A 24,886-nucleotide genomic window follows, 5' to 3' on the forward strand; every position below is an offset into this window, starting at 1 on the left:
ACCCGCGGACCCAGAGCGGGACCGTGCCCTCGGGCTGCGGCAGCGCACCGCGGAGCTGATGCAGGGGCAGACCATGGCCACTCAGTCCATACACCAGCCGCTGGTTGACACAGTACCTCGACGTGGTGGGTTCTTAGCCGGCCGCTTCACAGCATCGACCGTCGCAGCACAGCTGCAGGAGGTGATCGCACCACGTCCCTGTTCGCAGATCAAGGGGAAGACGCTGCTGCCGATGCCGATCAATAGGGACCACGTAGCCGAGGCCGAGAGGAAAGCGCTCGAAAAGTAAGCAGAATCCACTTTAGATAGCTAACTCAGTGCGGTGTGTGATTTATTGTTGCTTTTCAGCAGCGACTAGCCAAACATTTTAAACTGGTTCTGCTTGGATTGATGGTTTGCTGCGGTGTCGGCACATGACGGGTTGCCGCCGGGCCGGACAGTGGCGAGCTGGTGGACGTGGTGCTGAAGGGCTCCATCGAGTCGATGGCCATCAAGTGGAACGCCCAGGTGGACGAGGTGCTGAAGCGGGACTCGTCGGCCGCCCTGGTCGGCGGACAGAGTCCCGGGCCCATGGTCGGTGAGTGGCACCGCCAGCGTGTGCTCAACTGCTGTTGTGCCGCACTTCTGCACTGCACTGCATTTCTGCACTACACTGCACCTCTGCACTGCACTTCTGCACTGCACCCATGCACCGCACTTCTGCACTACACTTCTGCACTACGCTTCTGCACTACACTGCACTTGTGTACTTTACTGCACTTCTGAACTTCTGCACCTCTGCACTGCATTGCAATTCTGCACTACACTGCATTTCTGCACTACACTGCACTTCCGCACGGCACCTTTGCACTGCACTTCTGCACTACACTTCCGCACTACACTGCACTTCTGCACTGCATTGCACCTCTGCACTGCACTTCCGCACTACACTTCTGCACTACACTGGGCTTCTGTACTGTACTGCACTTCTGCACTTCTGAACGTCTGCACCTCTACACTGCATTGCAATTCTGCACTGCACTGCACTTCTGCGCTGCACCTCTGCGCAACTGCTGCTGCTCCACTCCCCGTGTGTGATTGGGAAACGGTTATCACACAGCTACATGTGTCCAATCATCAGGAGGAGGCAGAGTGGCGCGAGACGTCACGGGCCACCAGTAAATCTGGTAGGATAGCCAGCACGAGAATACGCCCGCACAAACGGAGACATTGTGGGGAATTAGTTGCACGCAGATAGGGGAGCAGGAGCACTCATTACTCTTTCCTGCAACGTGCTACCCTGAAGTCTTGTCTCAGTTACCTTTTACGTGCTATTACTGAGAAATGTAGGGTTCGTTGTGTTCCACATGGTACGTTTTCAAAGATTCAGCCCGAATATTTTTAGTTAGATGGATCACTAGGATGAGCACCCACGCTAAGCATTACTCAATGCATAAGCCCTGACCCCACTATACGGGCAAGGAATTCCGTGTCAGCACTAGAACACGTCTCTGCAAGAAACTGATTTTGCACGTCAAACTAGTCGTTCCACCAACGCTAAGACGAGACTTGCATGCAGCTCGCGGGCACGAGCGAGGTACAGTAAGCAAGCGCCAAGCCAATGACGGATCATGCTCTGCTGTCCTCCTGGGCAGTCCTCGCAGTCTGCGGTCTCAGCAGATGCGGGCGTGGACGCCGAGCCGCTGTCTCGCCCAGGGCTGCCTCACGGCGCGTGCGTTTGTCAGATGTGCAGCCCTGGGTGGTGTGCCTTGCAGAGGTGCAGTTCTGGAACAGCCGCGCCGAGAATCTGGAGTGCATCTACGACCAGATGAAGGACGGGGACGTCAAGAAGATGGCCATCATCCTGGAGCAGTCGCGCTCCGCCTACTTCCCCGCCTTCAAGGCCATGTTCCGCAACGTGGTGGCAGGTGGGTCGGCGGGGCAGACTTCGGCACGTAGAAGCCTCCACCTCACTTGTCGCACCGGCTCGATGCCGTCTGAGGCGGTCACAGTGCTTTGAAGAACTGACGTGTAGTGACTTTAGTGCATGAAAGCCAGTCGCTATCACACCAAAGCTCCATTGGAATGTTGATCGGTAAGAGAGGCAGCTGTCGTCGCTTGAGTCACAGCCTTCCGTCCGATGCTCCGGCAGATTTAGTGAGTATGCCAGCACCGCTCCCTACCCGGTGTTCATTCCATCACGGAATGGGCACCTCACTGAATTTGTCCAGCCGCCGCTAAAAGAACTTGACGTCTGTGCGTCTGTGCGTCGTCGCATCAAAATCATTCATGCAGACTGCTGATACTATTGAGGCAGCACTGCTGTGCTCGCCGCTGTCACGGTCAGCACCAGCTCAGTGAGAGCGCGGGGAACCGCGGCGCTCTGGCGACGACGCAGAGGCGTCCCCGTCACCTGACACAGCGGGCGCGCCGCGACCCGGCCGCCAGCGACGCTCGTTGGCACGTGTCTTCCAGCAGTCACTCGTGACAAAGGCCTCCAGTTTGTTTGAGGCGGGCAAGTGTTCGGCTCCGGAGAACCAGCCGCCATGCCGTTACTCAACAGTTTGCTGCGTCGCAGTGCTTTGTTGCGATGGGACATCCTTGTTGCGAATAATGGGGTGGTAGCAATTCACTGTCCAGCGGTGTCTGTTGTTGCAGCGAGCGGTTCGGTGCCGGGTAGGTTAATTGAAAATACGTGGGTACCATGTAACTCATCTTTTTTACCATGGACGTTGTGGTTCGATTAGAAAATACCCCTTTAAACGAGCCTGATTTTTTTTTGAAATCCGCTATTCATGAGACAAGTATGCTTCTGTAGGCCTCACCTAGTACTCTTTCGCTTCATAAGTACCCAAGAAAACCGCGTTCAATCGTTGCACGCAGTCAATTGCTTTTGCTGAACAATTCCCACTACTCCGTTAGATCTGCGCCGTGCAGCGCATTACACCTGCAGAAATGCGGGCGGGGCATTCATTTCACCCCGATGTGGAGGGCTGCAGATCTGGGGAGAAGATGAGCGTGATCCGTTCTGGGTGTGGCATGAGGAGCCTGCCGTCAGCTCGCAGCTGGCACCGTCGCATGACCGACGGCCCGTCGACGGCCGCAGCTGCACGTGCCGTGCCGCCGCCGCCCGGCGCCGGCAAGCCCGGTATATATGGCGGCCCGCTCTGACCGCCGCTACTCCGGTCAGCGCAGCGCCCGAGGTACGCTCGCGGCGACCATGTGGACCCTGCTGCTGCTGCTGGGGGTGGTGGCGCTCGGCGGAACCGGTGCCGGCGGCCGGCTGGCGGGCGGCACGCGGGATGCAGATGGCGCTGAGAGCTTCTACAGGCAGCCGGCTGATGCGCGTGGTGAATATCCACCCACGAAAGAGGCCTCCTCGAAGAGGCAGTTTACCGGGAAGTCCTCCGGGAAGGAGGCGCCACCTAAGGACAGATATTTCATGGGGCTCTCTTCGGAGCGGGGAGGTGCTGACCCGCGGCTGTCGGGGACCGACCGTCAGGCCGGCGGCGCGCCTCTGCCGTGCGGATCGCACGTGCTCCAGGCGGGGTCGTACGAGATCACCCACCCAGGCGCACCAGGCCCGTACCTCCGCAACTCGGACTGCTTCTACGACCTGACCGCCAGGGGTGGCCAGCAGCTGCAGTTCAGCTGCTCCCAGTTCTCAGTGGAAGCCCACAGCTCCTGCGCCTGGGACTGGCTGCAGGTGAACGGCGTCAAGTACTGCGACCCCAACGGCCCCCCGCCCAGCTCCAGCGTCGTCTTCAACGTCCACTTCCATTCGGACGGTTACGTGCAGCGCGCCGGCTACCGCTGCCAGATCGAAGTGGCGCCGGCCGTGGTGCCGTGCGGCACGTTCAGCCTGCAGCCCGACACCTACCAGATCCAGTCGGTCAATCATCCCGGCCAGTACGACAACAACCACATCTGCCACTGGAACCTGGCCACGGTCGGCGTCGGCGACTTCATGACGCTCAACTGCAGCACGTTCAGCGTGGAGGACCACTCGTCCTGCGGCTACGACTGGCTTGTGGTGGAGGGCGTGCGGTACTGTGGCTACGACCTGCCGCCGGCCGTCAGCACCATCAATACGCTCACAGCGGTGTTCGAGACCGACTACTCGGTGACGGACAGCGGCTTCGTCTGTACCGTGCGGGTGACCAGCAACACCTGCTGCGGCGTGGGCGGCTCGCGCGTGGTGGGCGGTACCCCCGCTGCCCAGCACGAGCTACCCTGGCAGGCGGGCCTGGTCGACGTGGGCGGCACGGTAGTCTGGTGCGGCGGCACGCTCATCACCGACCGCGACGTGCTGACGGCCGCCCACTGCGTGGCCGACACGACGCCCGGCCAGCTGCAGGTGCTGCTGCGCGAGCACAACACGACGGCCGCCGACGGCGAGCTGCGCTTCGGCGTCTCGGCCGTGCGCGTGTTCGACGGCTACTCGCAGCCGTGGCAGGGCGACGACTTCGCTCTGTTGCGCCTGGCGACGCCGGCGACGTTCGGTGCGGGCGTACGGCCGGCCTGCCTGCCGCCGGCCGGCCAGCTGTTCAGCGGCGCCGACGCTCTGATCAGCGGCTGGGGCTTCACCTCCTACCCGGGCGGCAGCCAGCCGGCTACGCTGCTCAAGGCCAGCGTGGCGGTACGCTCGCCGCAGCAGTGTTCCGCCAGCTACGCGAACCTGACCGCCATCGACGAGACGATGCTGTGCGCGGGCGTGGACGACGGCTCGCGGGACGCCTGCACCGGCGACTCCGGCGGCCCGCTGGTCACCGAGCTGGCCGGCAGGCTGGCCGTCATCGGCGTCATCTCGTTCGGCGTCGAGTGCGGCTCGCAGCAGTACCCGGGCGTGTACGGCCGCGTCACAGCGGCGCTCGACTGGATCCGTCTGCACACGACCGACAGCGTCTACTGCTGACGACCCGGGCGGATGCCGGGGTGGTGGGGTGGCCGGCGGCGGCGGTTGCTGCTGACACCCTGGACAACCCGCTTGTCCAGGCGCCGAGGGTGACGGGGACGGCCGGCGGTGTCTACTGATGGCACCCTGGACAACCCGCTTGTCCAGGCGCCGGGGGTGACGGGGACGGCCGGCGGCGTCTACTGATGGCACCCTGCACGACCCGCCTGCTCCGGCCACCGGGGGTGACGGGGACGGCCGGCGGCGGCGTCTACTGCTGGCACCCTGCACGACCCGCCTGTTCCGGCCGCCGGGGGTGGCGGGGGCGGCCGGCGGCGGCGTCTACTGCTGGCACCCTGCACGACCCGCCTGTTCCGGCCACCGGGGGTGGCTGGGGCGGCCGGCGGCGGCTGACGCATCAGCCGGCGGGTGGGGGACCTGGTGGAGGATGGCCTGGCGGGAAACACGCGTCCGCAGGACGACTGCGATCACGCTTTCAGTTACATGGTTTGACGTTGGGTGTCTTCCGTGCGGGCCAGGGTGATTTGGTTTGCTGTGAAAGCACGTTAAAATACATATGCACAGTAGCTGCAAGACCGAGCTGTGTTGGAAACGCTCATTTTTCACCAAAGGCACCAAATTCAGAAGGGAATAATAGAGGGCTGCGTACCTTCATTCTCAAGGAATTTGTATTCCCGAGGTACAGCAATAGTGTGCTTCCCACCCCGAACAAAATCCTGGATCGCTCACTTGGGCGAGGGTTCATCAAAACCTTAATTTCGCCACACCATGATTTTTTGCTCCACTTGATCTGTGCCTTTCACCCTGACCAAATACCTGATCCGCCCGATCTTCGCTGGTTGGCGGAGTAGCATCAAAAACGTTCATTTCAGGAATTCAAGACCTTTATTTTCCAGAGGCATCCAATGCAAGCGGCATCACAAATGGTCCAAAACCCTATATTTTTTTTTTAGACAGCACATCACAGGGGAACCGAAATATCCGTACCCATCTATTAACGAAATCCCAATTTGGTCCATCCGGCGAAGGAATCCCAAAATATTTATTTCGGGCATCATGGCATTTATTTTCCAGAGGCACCAAGTTCAAGCGGGCCATTCAGAGGGCCCAAAACGTTCATTTTAAGGGACACACGATCCCGTACTTTCCACCCTGACCAAATTGTAGTTCGATCCTTCGGCGAAGAGACGACAAAAACCTGTACTGTGGAACATTCAAATCTTTGTTGCAAGAGGCACCTAATTCTAGTGGGCACCACAAGGGGGCCCAAAAACGTTCATTTTCAACAGACAGCAAATTCCAGGGGGCATCGCAATGATCGCACCTCCCCATTGACAGAATCCAGGACCGGCCCATTCGGCGATGGGTCGCCAAAACTTCCACTTTGGGGCACCATAGCGTTTGTTTTGAAGAGACAGTAAATACAAACGGGTCATTTGAAGGATCCCAATGTCTTGACTTTCAAGGGGGACCCAAATCCGGACAACGCAACTTCCGTGCCTTCTACCGTTACGCAATCCTTGGTCAGCCTCCTTGGCAAATAAAGATCCACAGTTTTCATGTCGGGGTATCATGACCTGCATTTTCAAAGATGCCCATTGTCAGGGAGTCCCCACAAAGCGTTCTACAGCTTCAAGCTCAAGTGACGTCAAATTCCAGGGAGCACCAAAAAATGGCCTAATTTTTTTCGCGAGGAGCCATGCATCTGTTCATCGCTTGAACAGATGCACGTGACCAACATTAGGTCCCGAGGGTCCCGAGGACCGTTTTGGCCTCTCAGAATTGATGACCAAAGGTTCAATTGGAGGTTCAAAAGGAAGGGCCGGTACACATTAACGGAACTTAGTCAAAAGGTGAGGCCCTCAATAGTCAGTCAGAGGACCTCTTGCACAGATCGGGGTCCCCTGGAACAGTGAGGGCGTCTTTGTGAGTCAGCTAACTGCGGCCACCAAAACTGAACAGTCGGTTCCGCGCCAGTCTGGACCCTGGGGTTCCTTTCGCAAATAGGGGCAGGGCCAGGGCCTGCAAATGCCAATCCGAAACCTTTTGCAAGGTACCCTTTGGTACCTTGGTGCCCCCCCCCCCAAGGTGGGAACCCTGTCAGACCCTTGAGACAGTGGAGGGCTCCTGTGGTGGTCAGAGGAGTAAAGTACCTAACAAGGGGGACCCTATGTCGGCAGTGGGCCCCAAGTCGGCCAGGGGCACATTTGCTGAACAGGGACAGAAGCGGGACCCCAATGTCAAAAGGCCTCTTGCCTTGCTCAAGACCCGTTTGACAATGAGAGCAAACATGAAAAATGGTTACGCAAGGGCTCACACTCATCGACACAGTGAAAAGAGCCTGCATCAGTCCGAGGCCTGAGAACCGAACGAGGGATCCTATGTACCATTCCAATTGAGGGTCGGTAAGCCGAGTTGGTGTCTTGACGTCACTTATTGGACCCCCTGCGTTAGTAATGGATCATTTTGTGTCAGTACGTGCCCCGCGATGATCCTGTACCTAATACCCACGTCAGAAGGCCTGTAGCATCAGGACGGGACTGGCGCATGCTCTAGCCCTGTGAGGGCTTCTGGATCGACCAGAGCACTCCGGCCCCCTTATCGCCAAAGTAGCAGCTGCTAGAAACCCTGTTGGGATGCTGGTTTTGTTCCGACAGCGTGTCTGGCGGTGACATGAGCCGGCCTTGTTCCGACAGCGTGTCTGGCGGTGACCTGAGCCGGCCTTGTTCCGACAGCGTGTCTGGTGGTGACATGAGCCGGCCTTGTTCCGACAGCGTGTCTGGTGGTGACCTGAGTCGGCCTTGTTCCGACAGCGTGTCTGGTGGTGACATGAGCCGGCCTTGTTCCGACAGCGTGTCTGGCGGTGACCTGAGCCGGCCTTGTTCCGACAGCGTGTCTGGTGGTGACCTGAGCTGGCCTTGTTCCGACAGCGTGTCTGTTGGTGACCTGAGCCGGCCTTGTTCCGACAGCGTATCTGGTAGTGACCTGAGCCGGCCTTGTTCCGACAGCGTGTCTGGTGGTGACCTGAGCCGGCCTTGTTCCGACAGCGTGTCTGTTGGTGACCTGAGCTGGCCTTGTTCCGACAGCGTGTCTGGTAGTGACCTGAGCTGGCCTTGTTCCGACAGCGTGTCTGTTGGTGACCTGAGCTGGCCTTGTTCCGACAGCGTGTCTGGTAGTGACCTGAGCTGGCCTTGTTCCGACAGCGTGTCTGTTGGTGACCTGAGCCGGCCTTGTTCCGACAGCGTGTCTGGTGGTGACCTGAGCCGGCCTTGTTCCGACAGCGTGTCTGTTGGTGACCTGAGCTGGCCTTGTTCCGACAGCGTGTCTGGTAGTGACCTGAGCCGGCCTTGTTCCGACAGCGTGTCTGGTAGTGACCTGAGCCGGCCTTGTTCCGACAGCGTGTCTGGTGGTGACCTGAGCCGGCCTTGTTCCGACAGCGTGTCTGGTGGTGACCTGAGCCGGCCTTGTTCCGACAGCGTGTCTGTTGGTGACCTGAGCCGGCCTTGTTCCGACAGCGTGTCTGGTAGTGACCTGAGCCGGCCTTGTTCCGACAGCGTGTCTGGTGGTGACCTGAGCCGGCCTTGTTCCGACAGCGTGTCTGGTGGTGACATGAGCCGGCCTTGTTCCGACAGCGTATCTGGTAGTGACCTGAGCCGGCCTTGTTCCGACAGCGTGTCTGGTGGTGACCTGAGCCGGCCTTGTTCCGACAGCGTGTCTGGTGGTGACCTGAGCTGGCCTTGTTCCGACAGCGTGTCTGGTAGTGACCTGAGCTGGCCTTGTTCCGACAGCGTGTCTGTTGGTGACCTGAGCTGGCCTTGTTCCGACAGCGTGTCTGGTAGTGACCTGAGCCGGCCTTGTTCCGACAGCGTGTCTGTTGGTGACCTGAGCTGGCCTTGTTCCGACAGCGTGTCTGGTGGTGACCTGAGCCGGCCTTGTTCCGACAGCGTGTCTGTTGGTGACCTGAGCTGGCCTTGTTCCGACAGCGTGTCTGGTAGTGACCTGAGCTGGCCTTGTTCCGACAGCGTGTCTGTTGGTGACCTGAGCTGGCCTTGTTCCGACAGCGTGTCTGGTAGTGACCTGAGCCGGCCTTGTTCCGACAGCGTGTCTGGTGGTGACCTGAGCTGGCCTTGTTCCGACAGCGTGTCTGGTGGTGACCTGAGACGGCCTTGTTCCGACAGCGCTGAACGAGGCACAGGACATCTGCCTGCACCTGCGGCCGCTGGTGACGCAGATCGAGGCGGTGGAGTCCGCCGACCTGACGGACGTGGACGTGCTGCTGCGGCCGCTCATCCACACCGTCTGCCTCGTCTGGGCCAACTCGCGCTACTACAGCACGCCCGGCCGCATCATCGTGCTGCTCCAGGAGATCTGCAACATGATCATACACACGGTCAGCCGCGCTCCACCCTGGTATTGCGCTCCGGCGGTGCTCACTGCCTCGCGGGCTTCAGCTGGAATGGAGTCTGGCCTGCACAGTGGGCAGAATGAAAGAGTGTATGGGTTGTCGGAGCCAGTGTCGCTCCAGCGTGCGTGACAATTCAAATGCACGCAGCGTTTAGCATCAATATGAAAAGCTTTTGCTAACACACAGCTCCAGAACACAGTTCCCCTCATTCGCGTGGGCTTTTCTTCTTAGCTCAGCTGTATGAAGTCTAGATCTCCATCGGGCACCACCAATGGGGAGGGGGGGGGGGGGGGGGGGGGGCAGAGCGCAGGAAGGATGCATGTACTTTCCGACGTCTGTGCTCATCGCAGGATGTCTAATCTCGCTATTCGGTTGGTGTTTCAGTCCCGCACGTTTCTGGACCCGGGCTCCATATTCCAAGCCGAGGCGGAGGAGGCCGTACAGAATGTATACACCACACTACGAATGTTGAAGCTGTTCAGGTAAGCTGGACATTTCGTACCTTTCCGGTAAATTTTGTGTGGAGCCTCAGGGAGACCAGCATCGTGCCACCGCGTACCCCGGGGTCAACGGGATCGTCGGACCTCTCAGACACGAGACACGAGACGAGAGACACGAGACGAGACACGGCACGAGACGGCAAGACACGAGACGGCAAGACACGAGACGGCAAGAGCGAAAGAAAACGACGCTCCTGCTGGTCACCACAGTGAAACGAAGGCGATAAGGTTCTTTGTGCCGTTCCCACAGACACGTCTATGAAGAGTACAAGGAGAAGCTGCCCAAGTTCTTCCCGTCGGCGGAGCTGGTCAAGCTGTGGGAGTTCCAGCCGGAGCTGGTGTTCTCCAGGTTTAATCGGTTCTTCAAGCGTCTGGAGACCATCAAGGTGCGAACGAGAGCTGCTAAAGCCGAGTGCGGCCCCCGTTCAGCTCCGCCGTTTCCGTGATTACGTCACTGAGTGCTCGGCGAGCGCTCTGGGATGATCGCTGGGTAGACTGGCGCTGCCTCTCGTCAGGCGCAAGGTGCCTCTCGTCAAGTCGGCTGGGTTTGGTAACACTGCGCTTCTTGACTCCTTCGCCCATGCCGGTTGGCTGCAGGAGTTTTTCGAGTCCTCGCTGGAGTTTCTGAAGCTGGAGAAGGTTGAGATTGGCGGCATCCGGGGCAAGGCGCTCAGCTCCGAGGTCCTGGTAGTGTTCAACCAGTTCAACGAGTATTACGCCCACTTTGCGGGACAGGTAAGATCACAGAGCTGTCTGAAATCACTCGGTTCCACGAGCCGTAGTTGTCCGTCGGCACGGCCCGTTCAGGGTCTGGTTTGTCCGAATGGAACCGCCTAAACAGGACCCCTTTCTTGCGCTGAGTCTACACTTATGCATGTGTAGCGGTGTAGCACGCAATATTCGGTGGCCTTGATTGCAACGTCACGGTTATCGCGGCCGTCGCGAGCGACGCGGGCTATGGGCTGACTTCGGCGCTGCCCGGCCGCCCTGCCCCGTGTCCGGGCGGGGGGCCGGCCAGCTCTCGGCCGGCGCACGGTGACACGGCGCCGCTGCACCGGCCGGCAGACGTACGACAGCCTGGACCCGGACGACGAGTCGTTCGTCGCCGACTACGAGACGTTCACCGGCCACATCCTGGACCTGGACCGGCGGCTGGCCACCTGCGTCTGCCAGGCGTTCGACGACTGCGTGTGCAGCGAGTCGGCCTTCAAGGCGAGCCACCTCCGCCGCCGCCGCCATCTCTCCCGCTCGGCGGCGCCGGCCGACCCATGCGGCCGTCTGGCCCGCGAGTCCGTCGCCCAGCTCGGCGGGGGCAGCTGTGGGGGCTTGGGCAGGAGCGCTGCGACTTGCCGGGGATCGGGCGGGTGACCACAGGGAGCGGGAGGCCGGTGGTGACCACAGACAATGTCGTTTTGTCTGCTCGATGTGCGACAGCTGTCTGAATGAGTTCTGCCTGGGGGTTATGGCGACGTCTGAATCAGCACTGATTCGCGCAAGCGGGCGGAAGTTTTGACCGATGAGTGCCGGTTCGAACGTTTCGAGAGCGTTCGCCTATGGTTTGCGCCACGATTTCAGTTGATCACTATGTGCGGCACTCTTCTCGAGCGGCCCGTCATCAAAGAGGACTTCGAACCCAAGTACAATCAGCTGCTGCAGATGATTCACGCCGAACTGGACGAGGCCAAGGTCGGTTTACGCGGGAAAGAGGTTGGTTTACGCGGGAGACAAACTCGTGTGGGCACCAGCCCTCTTGTCGTCTGCCTGGTGTGCTCACATGGATGTCCGGCCTTTAAGAGGCAGATGCTAAAAGTGACGTGGGTAAAGCGAGCGACCTCCGGCACTGAGCGCGTCTGGCCGCGGTGGCCAGGTGGTGTACGACCGCCAGATGGCGCTGGCCGAGGCCGGCTCCCTTCAGCTGGGGCAGAACATGCCCGCCGTGGCCGGCACGCTCAAGTGGATAGCCGAGCTGCGCGGACGCGTGCAGGGCACCATGGACAACTTCCGCGGCCTGGAGCACCCGTGAGTGGGGGCGCCGGGGGGGGGGGGGGGGGGCGCCACCGGCGGCTCGGAGCTGTCGATGGCGGCGCGCCGGCACCGATGGGGCGCACGCCTGCGGCTCGGGGTCGGGTCACTTGGCTGGGGCTCAGGGCACAGCGGCACGGTGGGCAGGTGTTAATGGAAAACCGCTCCGAAACGCGGCAGCCTTATACCAGCTGTTTAGAGCGCACTGCGATTAGGTCATAAATGTGTCCAAATTTCGGCTGGAATTTTTTATGCCCGTTTGCGTGCCCGTATGCCCGTAGAGTCGGGCATAGGTAACGCACGTAAAAAGTTCGTTACTTTACTTAAGAGGCATCTCGCACCGAAGACCACAATATGACTAGGCTTTTCCGTCCAGGAACGCTAATTAGCGGAAACAGCATGGAGTAATTAAATGTTTGTTCACCACGTGGCTATTTTTCGACGTGCAGGTATGTGTGGGCCTGCAACTCGCTGCATTTTGTGCCTGTGCTCGTGTTTGCTCGTCTCAGTTGGTGGCGCAAACTAGCTCAATGTCTGAGGCTGCTCGCTATTCAGTAACGTTATCAGTGTTCAACTGACATTGCAGGCAAGTTGGAAAACCTCTGCTGCCCGAATGGTAAATGCGGCTACGTGTTTCAACACCCTGCGGACCTGTACAGCTGCTGTAATATTGCTTTGCCGTCATGAATTGGACACCGGAATTCCAACGGACGGCCGTTCCATGCTGTAAAATGCTCGCTTCTCTACGCCTTCGTGTACCTCACATGGTGTGACCCTTATATCTCGTCGATGGTTGGTAGACCTATTGTTAGTGACCAGAGCCATTCGGCGTACGTCACTTTACGCTCCTTCAGCTGAGATATGTCTTTACCCTTACATGCGTATGACATCTCATACACTGTAGAAGCTGTACATATCTTCATTTTGTTCGCCGAAGCCGTAGACCCTTGAGATACGATACCTTCGCTTCCGCTAACTGGACTGGGTCTGCTGTTAGCTTGGTTAAGTCGATGGAGACATACGACTGTGTAATACATCCACCGCGGCTGGATTGAGCGGCGGCCATTCGGTCCCTGCGCTGTGTATATGCTGGCACTAGGCGCTGATGTAGCCTGGTACGGTAAGCAGGTGAAGAGCGGTGCGGCGCACGCTTCTCCCGACCGATATTCGTTTCGTCCGCGAGTTGCCGCCCACCCGCGCTTGTAACAAGCGCGCTTGTTAAGCTAAGCTGACAAGCTAACGGCGCGCTTGTTGAAACACTGGAACAGCTGTGAAGGGCAGATCCAGCATCGAGGCCTCAGAAACACGCTTGGAGTATCACGCGAGCTAAACGGAGACCGGTTCTAGAAAGAGAACAACATGGTTTTTTCATCGCCTTGACATCCCATTGTCACCAAGCCGGTTAGACACGCTCGATGTATGTATTCGTTGGTCAGTTTCAGTTCAAATACTCAATGGCAGAGGCAGTCGCGGTTATTACACCCATTTCGTATGGTTTCTTTGAAGCCCACTTTCAACGCAAGCTGTGGCGTGCGGTGCTCGCGTGACCAAGGCAGGGTCTGGCTGGAATCATGATAAGTCCGTATCATGTTTGCATTTGCGTGTTGCGAACATTAAAAACGCAATTCTCCCGCTCAGGAAACAAAACCAATTGCATCAGTGCAAACGCAGGTCGTCATTTTGCCATTTTGCCAACTGTCATTTTACCCGATGATCGATTTAGACATTTTGGCCCTTGGACGGCAGAGCTGGGAGAGAGTGAGGGGCTGATCCATCACGACTAACAGTGCCTTGAAAACGTGACCGTTATCGTGCGCTGGCTTCTGATGGCTCCTTGTGTGGCGCGGCATGGGGTCTGGACCCGTTCATGTTGTGTTCAGTGTGACCTGAATCGGACCGTGTCAGGGAGGTGGAACGTGACCTGGATCGGACCGTGTCAGGGGGGTGTAGTGTGACCTGGATCGGACCGTGTCAGGGGGGTGGAACGTGACCTGGATCGGACCGTGTCAGGGAGGTGGAACGTGACCTGGATCGGACCGTGTCAGGGGGGTGTAGTGTGACCTGGATCGGACCGTGTCAGGGTGGTGGAACGTGACCTGGATCGGACCGTGTCAGGGTGGTGGAGCGTGACCTGGACCGGACCGTGTCAGGGGGTGGAACGTGACCTGGACCGGACCGTGTCAGGGTGGTGAAACGTGACCTGGACCGGACCGTGTCAGGGTGGTGGAACGTGACCTGGATCGGACCGTGTCAGGGTGGTGGAGCGTGACCTGGACCGGACCGTGTCAGGGGGGTGTAGTGTGACCTGGACCGGACCGTGTCAGGGGGGTGTAGTGTGACCTGGATCGGACCGTGTCAGGGTGGTGGAGCGTGACCTGGACCGGACCGTGTCAGGGGGTGGAACGTGACCTGGACCGGACCGTGTCAGGGTGGTGAAACGTGACCTGGACCGGACCGTGTCAGGGTGGTGGAACGTGACCGGGATCGGACGGTGTCAGGTTGGTGGAGTGTGACCTGGACCGGACGGTGTCAGGGTGGTGGAACGTGACCTGGATCGGACCGCGTCAGGGTGGTGGAACGTGACCTGGATCGGACCGCGTCAGGGTGTTGGGACATGATCTGGATCGGACCGTGTCAGGGTGTTGGGACATGATCTGGATCGGACCGTGTCAGGGTGATGGAACGTGACCTGGATCGGGCCGTGTCGGAGTGGTAGAACGTGACCTGGACCGGACCGCGTCAGGGTGGTGGAGTGTGACTCGGCCAAAAACCTGTACGACAAGTACGACGATCTGATGACGCTGCTGCTCGAACGGGAGAAGACGGTGTATGACGAGTGGCAGGGCGGCGTGACAAGTCAGATCCAGGAGAAGCTGAAGCTGCCGCTCATCACGCGCACGCACAAGGCCGTGCACGCCAACTTTGACCCGCAGGTGAGCGCCGCCCGCTGACGGGCGCGGGGACCGAACTGGGGACCGAACTGGGGACCGAGCGCGGGGACCGCAGGACGGCGGACGGTGGCCCCGTAGCAGGGGCGGACAGGCCTCACACACACCGGCGCGCTTTGGGATGTTTGGCCTGGAAGACAACTGAGTTGCGATGCTGTGGGGTTGTATGGGTCAGCGGGCTGATTCTTGGCGCTGCCTTCGTCTGAGTGAAATATTGTGACACTGTTGCACTTGGTCTCTCAGAGAGTGGTGATCTGAACAAGCCTGTGGCTGGTGACAGCTGATATAGTCCTGCTGTGACGGCCGTGAGTGTGCCGACGTGACGCCACGTGACGTCACGTGACTTGCCGACGCCGCGCTGCCGGGCAGCTGGTGAGCATCTTGAGGGAGGTCAAGTACCTGCGGCAGCTGAACCGCGACGACGTACCCGGCGACGCCGGCCAGATGGACGACAACTCGGAGATGTATCGCCAGTACACCTCCAACCTGGAGCTCATCTGCACCTCGTGAGCGACACCGCCGCCGCCGGGAACGGCCGGGCTGTAAAAGCTGCCGTTCCTCAGCTGAGCGACCTGTACAGGTCGCTCGGTGGGGGTCGCCATGTTTGTTTGGTGTGGCCGTAAGATGTCAGTTTTTGGTGCACTGGTCACGAACCTTGCGACTGTTACTCATACATGACATCTAGTCTGGGCTCTGGTCGCGCTCAGTGGTCTGCTTAACAACTGCATCTATGGTGTAACAAGTCTAGTCTCCGCTGAACAGCTGTAACACCCTGCAGTTTCGTGCGCTGCAGGATAACCCGGTCTCTGTTCCACAGTTACAATGGCCTTCGGCAAAACACCCAGCCCGTGGAGTTCAAGCTGATCGAGAGCCAGATGAAGGAGATCGACCAGCGACTAGCAAGAGCTGAAACCGATCTGTGCTGGACCAGCCCCGGTCGGGCAAACGATGGAAATTGCGCTCCGATCGCGTAGCTGGCTGTCTCCAGGGTTGTTGTGGCTCGGACTCACGCATTTTGGAAGCAACTGCAATTTCAATGAGGATTCGTTAATCTCGGTAGCCTGGTGTTGAGATCAGGTCGTACTTACGTTTTGTCGCCCGTCTACACCCTAGCCTACGTTCTCGCTCTCGGTTGCCGTTCGAGATTTGATGTATGGGGCGACGTGGCCTGTGGGGGATGTGCTGCGGTTTCTGCAGGTTCATTGCCGTCATTGTAACTCGTGTCTGTGGTTTTGGTGATTTGGATCAGCTAGGGGGCGTCCCCGTCACCGACCGTCGCAGATTCATGCGAAGGGCCGAAGGCAGGTCATTCCAACACCTCAAATCGGATCAAAATGCGTGTCACACAAAACCCTCATGTGTTGATGGCGAAGTTATGAATCGAAATTCCGATTCATCCAAACGACTCCCTGGGTATGAGCCGCCTCGATGTGTGCGCTGATCGGATGACTCATTTTCCAGATGCTTGGGAGTACATCAAGGGAACTCGTGACCTTGTGATGGATCTCTCTGAACGCGTTTCCAAGTCTCAGAAGAACATCCAGATTATAAGGGGTGGGTGTTTGTTAGGATCAGTTGTTTTGGCTACGTGGTTTGCCTTTGTTGAGATGCTGATTACGTAACAGATCACGCGGAGTTCTTCTACTTGCCCTCCAATTTTGTCTGACTTCAGCGCCCTCTGGTGACTGACATGGTCGTCGTTTTATTGTGCAACTGGGGTCAAATGAAAAAGCTTTGTCCTGCCCGTCAGAGTCACACCATTATGTCAGCAAGCTATAGGGCTTCCTAAAGATATTTTGATCAGACTTATTGGTATCAAGATTTGTAAACGTAGTCGTAGCTCTTGTTGCAGGAAGGGTAAAGCGACGACATGTTTTCGCTGCGTTTCGATCAATGGCTGTAATCAGAATGTATGATAACGCCTGGACGCGCGTTTCCGACTTTCCAGATATGCTGTTGGTGTTTGCCTCTAAGCCTCTATTTGAGAGAAAGGAGGATCGGACCAACACGCTGCTAAATCTGGAGGAAAAGGAAGAGAAGCTGAAGAAAACGTATGTTATCCGACGCCGAGTCGTATTAGGCGCGCGCTGGCGATGGATTTGAGCCTCTGCTTCTGTGCTGCTTGAGGTGTGAGGCTGATAGTGACGCAAGTGTCATGTGATTAAGTTGGGAGTTCTGTAGTTTTCTCTTTGCACAGCTGAAAGCTAAAACACTTTGGTGCGATAATGGCGATGTACAGGCCAGGGAGGCGTGGGGGGGGGGGGGGGGGAGGGCATGCCGCTTCCCCCAAGCCACCAGTCTTACACTAGACACTGAGCGATTTCACAAAAATTCGGTCCTACTTCGCACAAACTCGGAAAAATTGGGCATTTCCCTCCCCCATAAAGAAAAACTTTGCCTTTTGTACCTGGTAATACAGCACCGTTTCCGCGACGTTTGGACTTTTACAACATTTGTGCTATGCACTTAGATATTCGCACAAGGTATCTAATTTGTACCTCCTTACTTCAGAGGGTTTTGAAAGAGCAGAACGGTCGGCTGACTTGCTGCAGTCTCCATGTTGACTCCGCCTTGCTGATATGACGTGAAATTTTCGGGGGCACGTCGACTGACCATGGTCGCACAACGCCCGTTCTCGTCTTCTTTGAGCCGGCTAATAGGGATGGATAGAGGTCAAAAGCCTAAGGTTTGCACATTAAGCAAAGCTCCGAACAAATAAGATGACGGAGGAACAGTGACGCAGCCAAGGGGTGGCTCTCGGAGTTTTAGCCTCCCCCTCCTCTTCCGCTGTCGCTGCCAGCACAGTTTTTCACGACGAAACTACTGAATATATTTCCAGAATCTGGTGTTCAGGAGCGCTATGTTGCTTTTCAATTTCATGGATACTGCCATTGACAGCGCATACAGCGCATGTATTGCCACGGCCGTGGTTGAGTAAGGGAACTTGCGGGTGACTGAGGGAAGAGCTACGCCACGCAACTAAAACAATTGTTTAATGTACCAGGTAATACCGACATTGATAGCTCATTGACACGCTAGGTACCGTATCTATCAACGTTTGTGGGGGTCTGTTGTATGTTGTAGATATGTTGTCTCGTAAGACAACTTGCAGATGGCCAAGGGAAGAGCCAAGCTACGCAACTAAAGGAACTGTTTAAGACACCGGGAAACTGACGTTGCTAGCTCATGGATATGCTAGGTTCTGTATCTATTAACGTTTTTAGGGGTCTGTGAGTCTGTTCGCAGTGCGTCGGTACCGTTAATGGGGCATGGACTCGCTCGAAGAAAATAAGCTCCCCGTCGCAAATCATGGTAGCCCCCCCCCCCCCCCCTATGTCAAGGGTTTTCAATCAGTGCAAGAGGCACTTTGACATTTGGAGCCGCGGCCGTACGAGTCGGGATCCTGGCCCATAATGTGGCCCACATGTAGTCCTTTAGGCCCTTTGGGCCCCGCGGCCTTCCAATTGGCCCCTTGATCTACGGGCCCTTGATCGGGCCCCCGAAGAGCCTTTTGGTCCCTACAACCTCTAATTGAGCCCTGATCGACGGTCCAAAGGGCACTTCGGGCCCTATCTTCGAGCCCCCTCGAACACTGTTTGACTCCGGCCCCTTGCCAACACGAAATCCCCTGTTGGGCGCTGCGGGCCCGTGGCCGACAAAAAGCGTTTGGGGGGGAGGGGGCCCATTGACTTAACGGTCGCGACCAACGTAAATCGGGGGCCCGGCCTTGTCCCTCCTTCGGAAATGTGCCCTCGGGTCCAGACCGACACGGAGCCGGCTGTCCAGTGCTGGTGGTGCCTGGTCATCGGCTAAGGGGCCCGAAATCGGCGCAAAGAGCCCTCCGACTGGCGTTTGAGGGCCCAGTCGGTAGGACTGGAACCCTTAATGCGACCTCCAGCCAGCCCTTCGGACCCTTTTTGCGTCCCACTCCCCTCCCCCTGCCTGAGCTACCGCTGTCGACCATCTCCTCTCCAGCTGGTGGCAGATGATCACTGCAATGTCCCCAGGTACGCGGCCATCACAAAGTCGGGCGAAAAGATCCACCGGCTGGTGCGGGAGAACAAGATACACCTGAAGGCCGACGGGAAGTCGCGCGCCTGGCGCCACTACGTGCACTTTGTAGACGGTGAGTGTGTTCTGCGCACGGTGAGAGTCGGAGAGAGGGAGTGAGAATCTGTGTTGTACATGCACGCTGCGGCGTCGAGGCGCCGCGAAGCGCTGTCGAGCCGCTGCGACTGCGCTCCGCTCCGCCAGGCATCGTGGTGCAGGAGTTCGTGAGGGTGGTGCAGTGCAGCCTCGGCTACCTGCTGGACAACACCGACCCGCGCGTCAACACCCAGCCGCTGATGGAGGCGCGTCTCGAGCTCATCGAGCCGGACGTGCTGTTCAAGCCCTCGCTCGACTATCAGGTGAGGCCGGATGCGCTGTGCAAAGCCTCGCTCGACTACCGGGTGAGAGCCGGGCGTGCTTTTCTCAAGGCTTCTCTCGACTACCAGGTGAGAGATGGACGTGCTGTACAATTCCTCGCTCGACTTCCAGGTGAGAGCCCGACGTGTCATTCTCAAGCCCTCGCAAGACATCCGGGTGAGAGTCGGATGATAGGCCTTTCACCTTGCTGGCCTGAGAGGTTTAGACTGACCCGCCAACACTGGTGTCATGCGGCACAGCGATTGTGGCTCCGTTGGAGTGCACGGAGCCCCAGACAAACACAACGGAAAAAAAAAACGCTTTTGCTGTTAACGCGTGGTCGCGGCGTTCTATTTGAAATCGGGGGCCTGACCGGTGCTTTCGTGGCGGTGCGCAACCGTGTGCTTCAAGGAAACATCGGCAGACACCTCGCGATCAGCTCGCGGTGCAAGCACTGACCAGGCACACTTTGCCAGGAGGAAGGCGGCTTTCTGGACATCACGGAGGGTGTTGTGTCCGACATATTCAACATGTCCACCCTGATGAAGAAGCTGTCGAGGAAGGTGCACCAGAAGTCGTACCTGGAGGAGCTGGACGAGACGGAACAGCTGAGCCAGATGCGCAACGCTCTGATGAACAACATCCACTCCGTCATCAGCCAGGTGAGAGGGAGCGCGGTATCGGCCTCCGCTCGGTCTCTCCCCTCCGCCGGTCTGCGTCGTTTCAGAGGCGGGAAGCTAGTTGCGGAACCCTGTTCCCTAAAGGTGTGTATATGTTTATAGATTACGTCGCCATCGCTCGCCAAAATCTGCCCGCGTCTCAGTGATTGGACGGACTCGTGCTGTGTTGGTTTATTATGGAGTCCTTGATGACCAGAGCCACTGCTGCTGCTGCCCTGGTGCCGCTCGATCCCACCACCGTTTACCATTGCTGCTGCTGCTCGATCCCACCACCGTGTACCACCGCTGCTGCTGCCTGATCCCACCACCTTGTACCATTGTTGCTACCGCCTGATCCCACCACCGTGCACCACCGCCGCTGGAGCCCGATCCCACCACCATGTACCGCTGCTGCTGCCGTCTGAGCCCGCCACCGTGTACCACCGCTGCTGCTGCCTGATCCCACCACCTTGTACCATTGCTGCTGGAGCCCGATCCCACCACCGTGTACCGCTGCTGCTGCCGCCTGATAACACCACCGTGTACCACCGCTACTGCTGCCTGATCCCACCACCTTGTACCATTGTTGCTACCGCCTGATCCCGCCACCGTGTACCACCGCTGCTGGCGCCCGATCCCACCACCGTGTACCACCGCCGCTGGAGCCCGATCCCATCACCTTGTACCGCTGCTGCTGCCTGATCCCACCACCGTGAGTCACTGTGTGCGTCCGCCGCCAGGCTCAAGAGTACAGGTCTTCGCTGGACCAGCACAGCTACCTGTGGACGGACGACCGCAGCGAATTTATGGCCCAGTTCCTCAGGTTAGTGCGGGTGTCCAATTCGGTCCAGGTCAGGCCCTGCCGGCACCGCTGTTATCGAAACACGCGGTAATAAATAGGTTCAATCAAGTTTGTCGGTTAGAACATCGATAGGGATACACCTGTAGAACTCTTGGCTTCCTTTCAAGTCACACCGGATGGTAGTATATTCATTGGCGCAGCTCAGCGCCACTTTCATTTTGTGAAGTATTGTCGAGCTCTGCCTTTTCATCAGGTCAAAATGTTGTCACTCTTCAGTGGTTTGGTGCACTCTGCAATTCGCCGAAACTTGTTGTGACAGTGAAGCGAGCCGCGTAGAAAAGCAGCGCCAAAGGACGCCAAAAGACACTGGGCCGTGGCTGGGCTTTGCCGGCCAGCGGCGGGGTGGCCGGTCGTCTCGTGACCTGGGTGCGGCCGGGCTGGCGGTCTCCAGGTACGGCCACCAGATCACGCCCGAGGAGATCGAGCAGTTCGGCGAGGACGGCATTCCCGAGTCGCCGCCGACGCTCGACCAGTACAAGGAGCAGATCGACAGCTACGAGAAGCTGTACGTCGAGATGGAGCGGGTGAAGCCCGTGGTCACGTTCGACACCTGGTTCCGGCTCGACTGCAAGCCGTTCAAGGCGGCGCTGCTCAACACCATCAAGCGCTGGAGTCTGCTCTTCAAGCAGTACCTGATCGACCACGTCACTAACAGGTAACTCGGCTAGCCCTGCCCGTCTGGAGGCGCGCTGACGTGGATGGGTCAGCTGGGGTGAACTGATGCCGGATGTGGTGTTGGTTTGCCACACTGTTTGCGCAGTTCGTGTTAGCTGAGTCTCATCAGCCCGGGCAGCCCGGTCATCAATCCGACCAGCAGTGTCAGTCACTTTGTCTGAACACTGCCGCAGCTGAGGCTCCGGGCAGGACGGTGAACGGCGTAAGGTCACACCCGCGATGGTGCGCTTCGTTGGTTTTAATGTCATCCGGCCCAACAGCCGTGTTTCTTCCCGTGACCTCTGCACCTGACACTGTGCCACACTGCTCCTGCACAGCCTGCAGGACCTGGCGGACTTCATTCACGCGAAAGACGCGGGGCTGGTGAATCAAGTGCAGGAGGGCGACTACCAGGGCCTGGTCACCATGATGGCCCACCTGCTGGCCGTGAAGGAGCGGCAAGACGTCACCGACAACATGTTCGAGCCGCTGAAGCAGACCATTGAGCTGCTGAAGACGTACGACGTCGAGATGTCTGAGGAGATCCATCTTCAGCTGCAGGTGCGCTTCGGTCGTGCTTACCAAATGTCGGCCCGGCTCTTCTTCCATTGCGTTCCAGCCTGATGGCACCGTTCCATTTCATGATAAGAGCCGAGTCCATTTCCCTCGCCAGGTGGCATAGAAAACAAGCTTTTTGTTTATATCTGTTTTCGATCCAGTGCGTTGTTTGAGGGATGCCATGGCATGGAGATTGCGAAGCGATGTCTAGCCTGCGAAGCGCTGCTGTCTGCGGACTTATGCTGCATTCGGCCTCAGCAGAAGCGATATTCATGCTGACCCAGAGCGCATATACTCAGACTTACGGCAACGAGGCGCCGTTTAGCGTGAATGATGACCATGCCGTGGTTTGGCGTTTAAGGGCGCGTGAGCATCGGGACCATTTTGCGTGAATCAGACCGTGAGGAAGCGAAGGCGCTTCTTAATTGAAATTCACTGAACTCCGGAGTCGATTTCGGGAGCACGTGGAACTAAGCGGAAGTTTGGCTGTGGGACCTACGCTCAGGTCGCGGAAGTTTCCATGGCGAGGACGCCACCAGGACTGGACGCCGGCGTTACAACCCATGATCTGGGGTCCGGGATGGTGACTCGTCCCCACCACCATTTCGTTTTCCACCATGGCACATTAAAGCCCACGATAAAAGAACATGAGTGCTCAAGGTTCCTCTTTTGCGAAGTTCCCCTTAGAACTATTGGGCAGTTTGTGGCCGTGGAGGTCCAAGGGTGTCATTCAGTCCAGATATTGTTTCGTATAGGAGGCTCGGTGTCTGGTCTTTTGGCAAGCAAATCGTCGAAATTGAACGATAGTGTACCCGCAAAGCTTCATCGGCTCCATGCCTTCTGCCCCCCCCCCCCCCCGACCCTCCCCCCTCCCCTTCACGATACCGTTCCATGCCCCCTGCCTATAACTGTAGGGTGAGACTGTCTCTGCGGCGATGATGTCAGACTCGGTGTAACACGGCCCGGCCGTCTCACGCGTCAGGAGCTGCCGGAGAAGTGGAAGAACACGGTGAAGCTGAGCATCCAGGCCAAGCAGCAGGTGGCGCCGCTGCAGGCCAACGAGGTGGCCAACGTGCGTCGAAGCATCTCCAACTTCGAGCTGAAGCAGCACGACTACCGCGAGACGTTCCGCAAGCTGCTCGTGTTCAGGTCAGCCGGCGCGACGCGTCCCCGGGCCCCGTCGGCGCGTCGCTGGGGTGGGGACGGCGCTCGTGGGTGACGGAGTTCGGTGTGACGCCTAGGTCCCCGACCGTCGCCATCGGCCATTCAGATTCGGTGACGGCAGCGGAATGGTCGGCGTTTAGTGAGCTGGTTGGCATGTCGGTGCTCGGGTGTTGGCGCACGCATGCGGGTTAGCGAGGGCACAACGCCATCGGCGCGCGATGGTGGGCGGGGCATGGACGCGGCGCGCGCGGGGTCCCTCGTGTTCGCCGTGACGGTGGCTCGCTGACATGACCACAGTCAGCTGGTGCTGAGGCGTCGGAGAGGTGCAGCTCCTTCATGTGCCGTGAAGTGTCGCGCAATGCGCTGGATTGTCCGGTATTTTCGGTGGTGCGTCCGTTCAGTTCGGCTCGCGTGCCTACTTTCTACAGTTCGGGCCTCAGAGAGCGTGCGTTGTCGTACTGCAGCGACAAGCAGTGCGTGCTTTCCAGAGTTCGGGCCTCAGAGAGCGCACGTTGTCATACTGTAGCGACAAGCAGTACGTGTGATTGCTTGCCAAGCGTCGCTCGTGCGTGGGTGGGAACTGGCTGTGCTTGGCGCCGCAGCTACGACTGCACGACCCCGTACGAGATTCTGGACAACACGCACCTGGTGATCAACGCAATGGAGGCGGAGCTCGCCAAGATCACCGCGTCTGCCGCCCTGTTCGAGGTCCAGATGCCCGACTTCAAGCAGCTCAAGATGTGCCGCAAGGAAGTCCGGCTCGCCAAGGTACTGCGCCGACGTTCTCTTCGCCGCGCATATGCGCCTGGAGAGGCGCCGGACCAGTGTCAGACGGGCCAGGCCGGAGTCGTGGTGGGATGTTCGGCATTCTGGACATGTGCTGAAGTGTAATGAAAGACAACGTGGCATTCAGTTGCCGTGTTTAACACCATCCCATTCGGACAATTTTTTCTTGAAAACTGGGGAGAACTGCTTGCTGAGTCCGTGCGTAATGCGTGTCCAGTCAGTGCTCTGATGCATACGGACAGCTCCTTCCGGAGAGTTCCTTTTGACATGGATGTGACCCCAGTTCATTTCCCTGTCAGCTGTGATGACGTCACTGTCTAGGCACGTCTTGCCCCCTCGTTCGATAGCGTGAGGGTAACGTCCTGTCATGTTGTTAGAACCGCAGCGACCCCTATGCGTTCACAGCATCTCTGGGATCAAGTGAACATTGTCCTCGCCTGTATCGATGACTGGAAGAAGACGCCCTGGAAGGACATCAACGTTGAGAACATGGACATCGAGTGCAAGAAGTTCTCAAAGGACGTCAGAGGTACGTACCACTCGCTGGCCATCATACTCGTGACATCTCTTCTCACTTGTTTTGAAAATGCTGTAAGTTGACATACAGTTTGTTCGACGCGTACTACTCGCTACTTTCCTGCAGCCATGTGTTTTCTGTCAGGTAATGCTTTTCATTCACTGTTTTATTTTCGCCTCTAAAACATCTCGTAAAGTGACCTTTCTCACGAAGCTCTGCATGCGCTAAAGGAGAACTATCGCTTCTGAACCTTTACTGGTGTTCGCAAAGCAATCTATAACGCTCTCGCCTTCGCTTTCGCCGATCCAGAGATGGGTACGTATCGCCCCAGTCTGACGAAGGCACGCGGAATGCCAGCTTTTGAGAACTACGGAAGTATTTGGCTTAGCTTGTGGGCCTGTCTCATGCACCTTTGACGGCACGAATGAGTGAGCATTGTATACTGAAGTATAGATCGCTGGCAGGGTGGGGTGAGCGTGTGTGCGTGTGTGTGATGTAACACATGTTGTG

At 58.0% G+C, this 24,886-nt stretch overlaps 1 protein-coding gene across 1 annotated transcript in view; it reads left to right on the top strand.

The window, feature by feature from the left end:
* LOC119094866 (dynein beta chain, ciliary) overlaps positions 1 to 24,886 on the top strand; it is a 91,225-nt gene that overhangs the window by 4,327 nt on the left and 62,012 nt on the right. Inside the window, exons 5-28 of the mRNA XM_037217783.1 lie at positions 209 to 285; positions 441 to 577; positions 1,755 to 1,907; positions 9,073 to 9,284; positions 9,684 to 9,781; positions 10,050 to 10,185; positions 10,397 to 10,534; positions 10,865 to 11,011; positions 11,375 to 11,485; positions 11,667 to 11,818; positions 14,565 to 14,754; positions 15,139 to 15,275; positions 15,587 to 15,705; positions 16,231 to 16,323; positions 16,718 to 16,820; positions 18,777 to 18,895; positions 19,024 to 19,178; positions 19,653 to 19,838; positions 20,576 to 20,658; positions 21,089 to 21,352; positions 21,690 to 21,912; positions 22,892 to 23,058; positions 23,676 to 23,841; positions 24,265 to 24,388. Coding sequence (XP_037073678.1) covers positions 209 to 285; positions 441 to 577; positions 1,755 to 1,907; positions 9,073 to 9,284; positions 9,684 to 9,781; positions 10,050 to 10,185; positions 10,397 to 10,534; positions 10,865 to 11,011; positions 11,375 to 11,485; positions 11,667 to 11,818; positions 14,565 to 14,754; positions 15,139 to 15,275; positions 15,587 to 15,705; positions 16,231 to 16,323; positions 16,718 to 16,820; positions 18,777 to 18,895; positions 19,024 to 19,178; positions 19,653 to 19,838; positions 20,576 to 20,658; positions 21,089 to 21,352; positions 21,690 to 21,912; positions 22,892 to 23,058; positions 23,676 to 23,841; positions 24,265 to 24,388 — 3,490 coding nt within the window. The remainder of the gene's footprint in view (positions 1 to 208; positions 286 to 440; positions 578 to 1,754; positions 1,908 to 9,072; positions 9,285 to 9,683; positions 9,782 to 10,049; positions 10,186 to 10,396; positions 10,535 to 10,864; positions 11,012 to 11,374; positions 11,486 to 11,666; positions 11,819 to 14,564; positions 14,755 to 15,138; positions 15,276 to 15,586; positions 15,706 to 16,230; positions 16,324 to 16,717; positions 16,821 to 18,776; positions 18,896 to 19,023; positions 19,179 to 19,652; positions 19,839 to 20,575; positions 20,659 to 21,088; positions 21,353 to 21,689; positions 21,913 to 22,891; positions 23,059 to 23,675; positions 23,842 to 24,264; positions 24,389 to 24,886) is intronic.

This window comes from Pollicipes pollicipes, unplaced genomic scaffold (assembly GCF_011947565.3).
Source record: "Pollicipes pollicipes isolate AB1234 unplaced genomic scaffold, Ppol_2.1 Scaffold_4219;HRSCAF=4965_pilon_pilon_pilon, whole genome shotgun sequence".
Classification (NCBI taxonomy): Eukaryota; Metazoa; Arthropoda; class Thecostraca; order Pollicipedomorpha; family Pollicipedidae; genus Pollicipes; species Pollicipes pollicipes.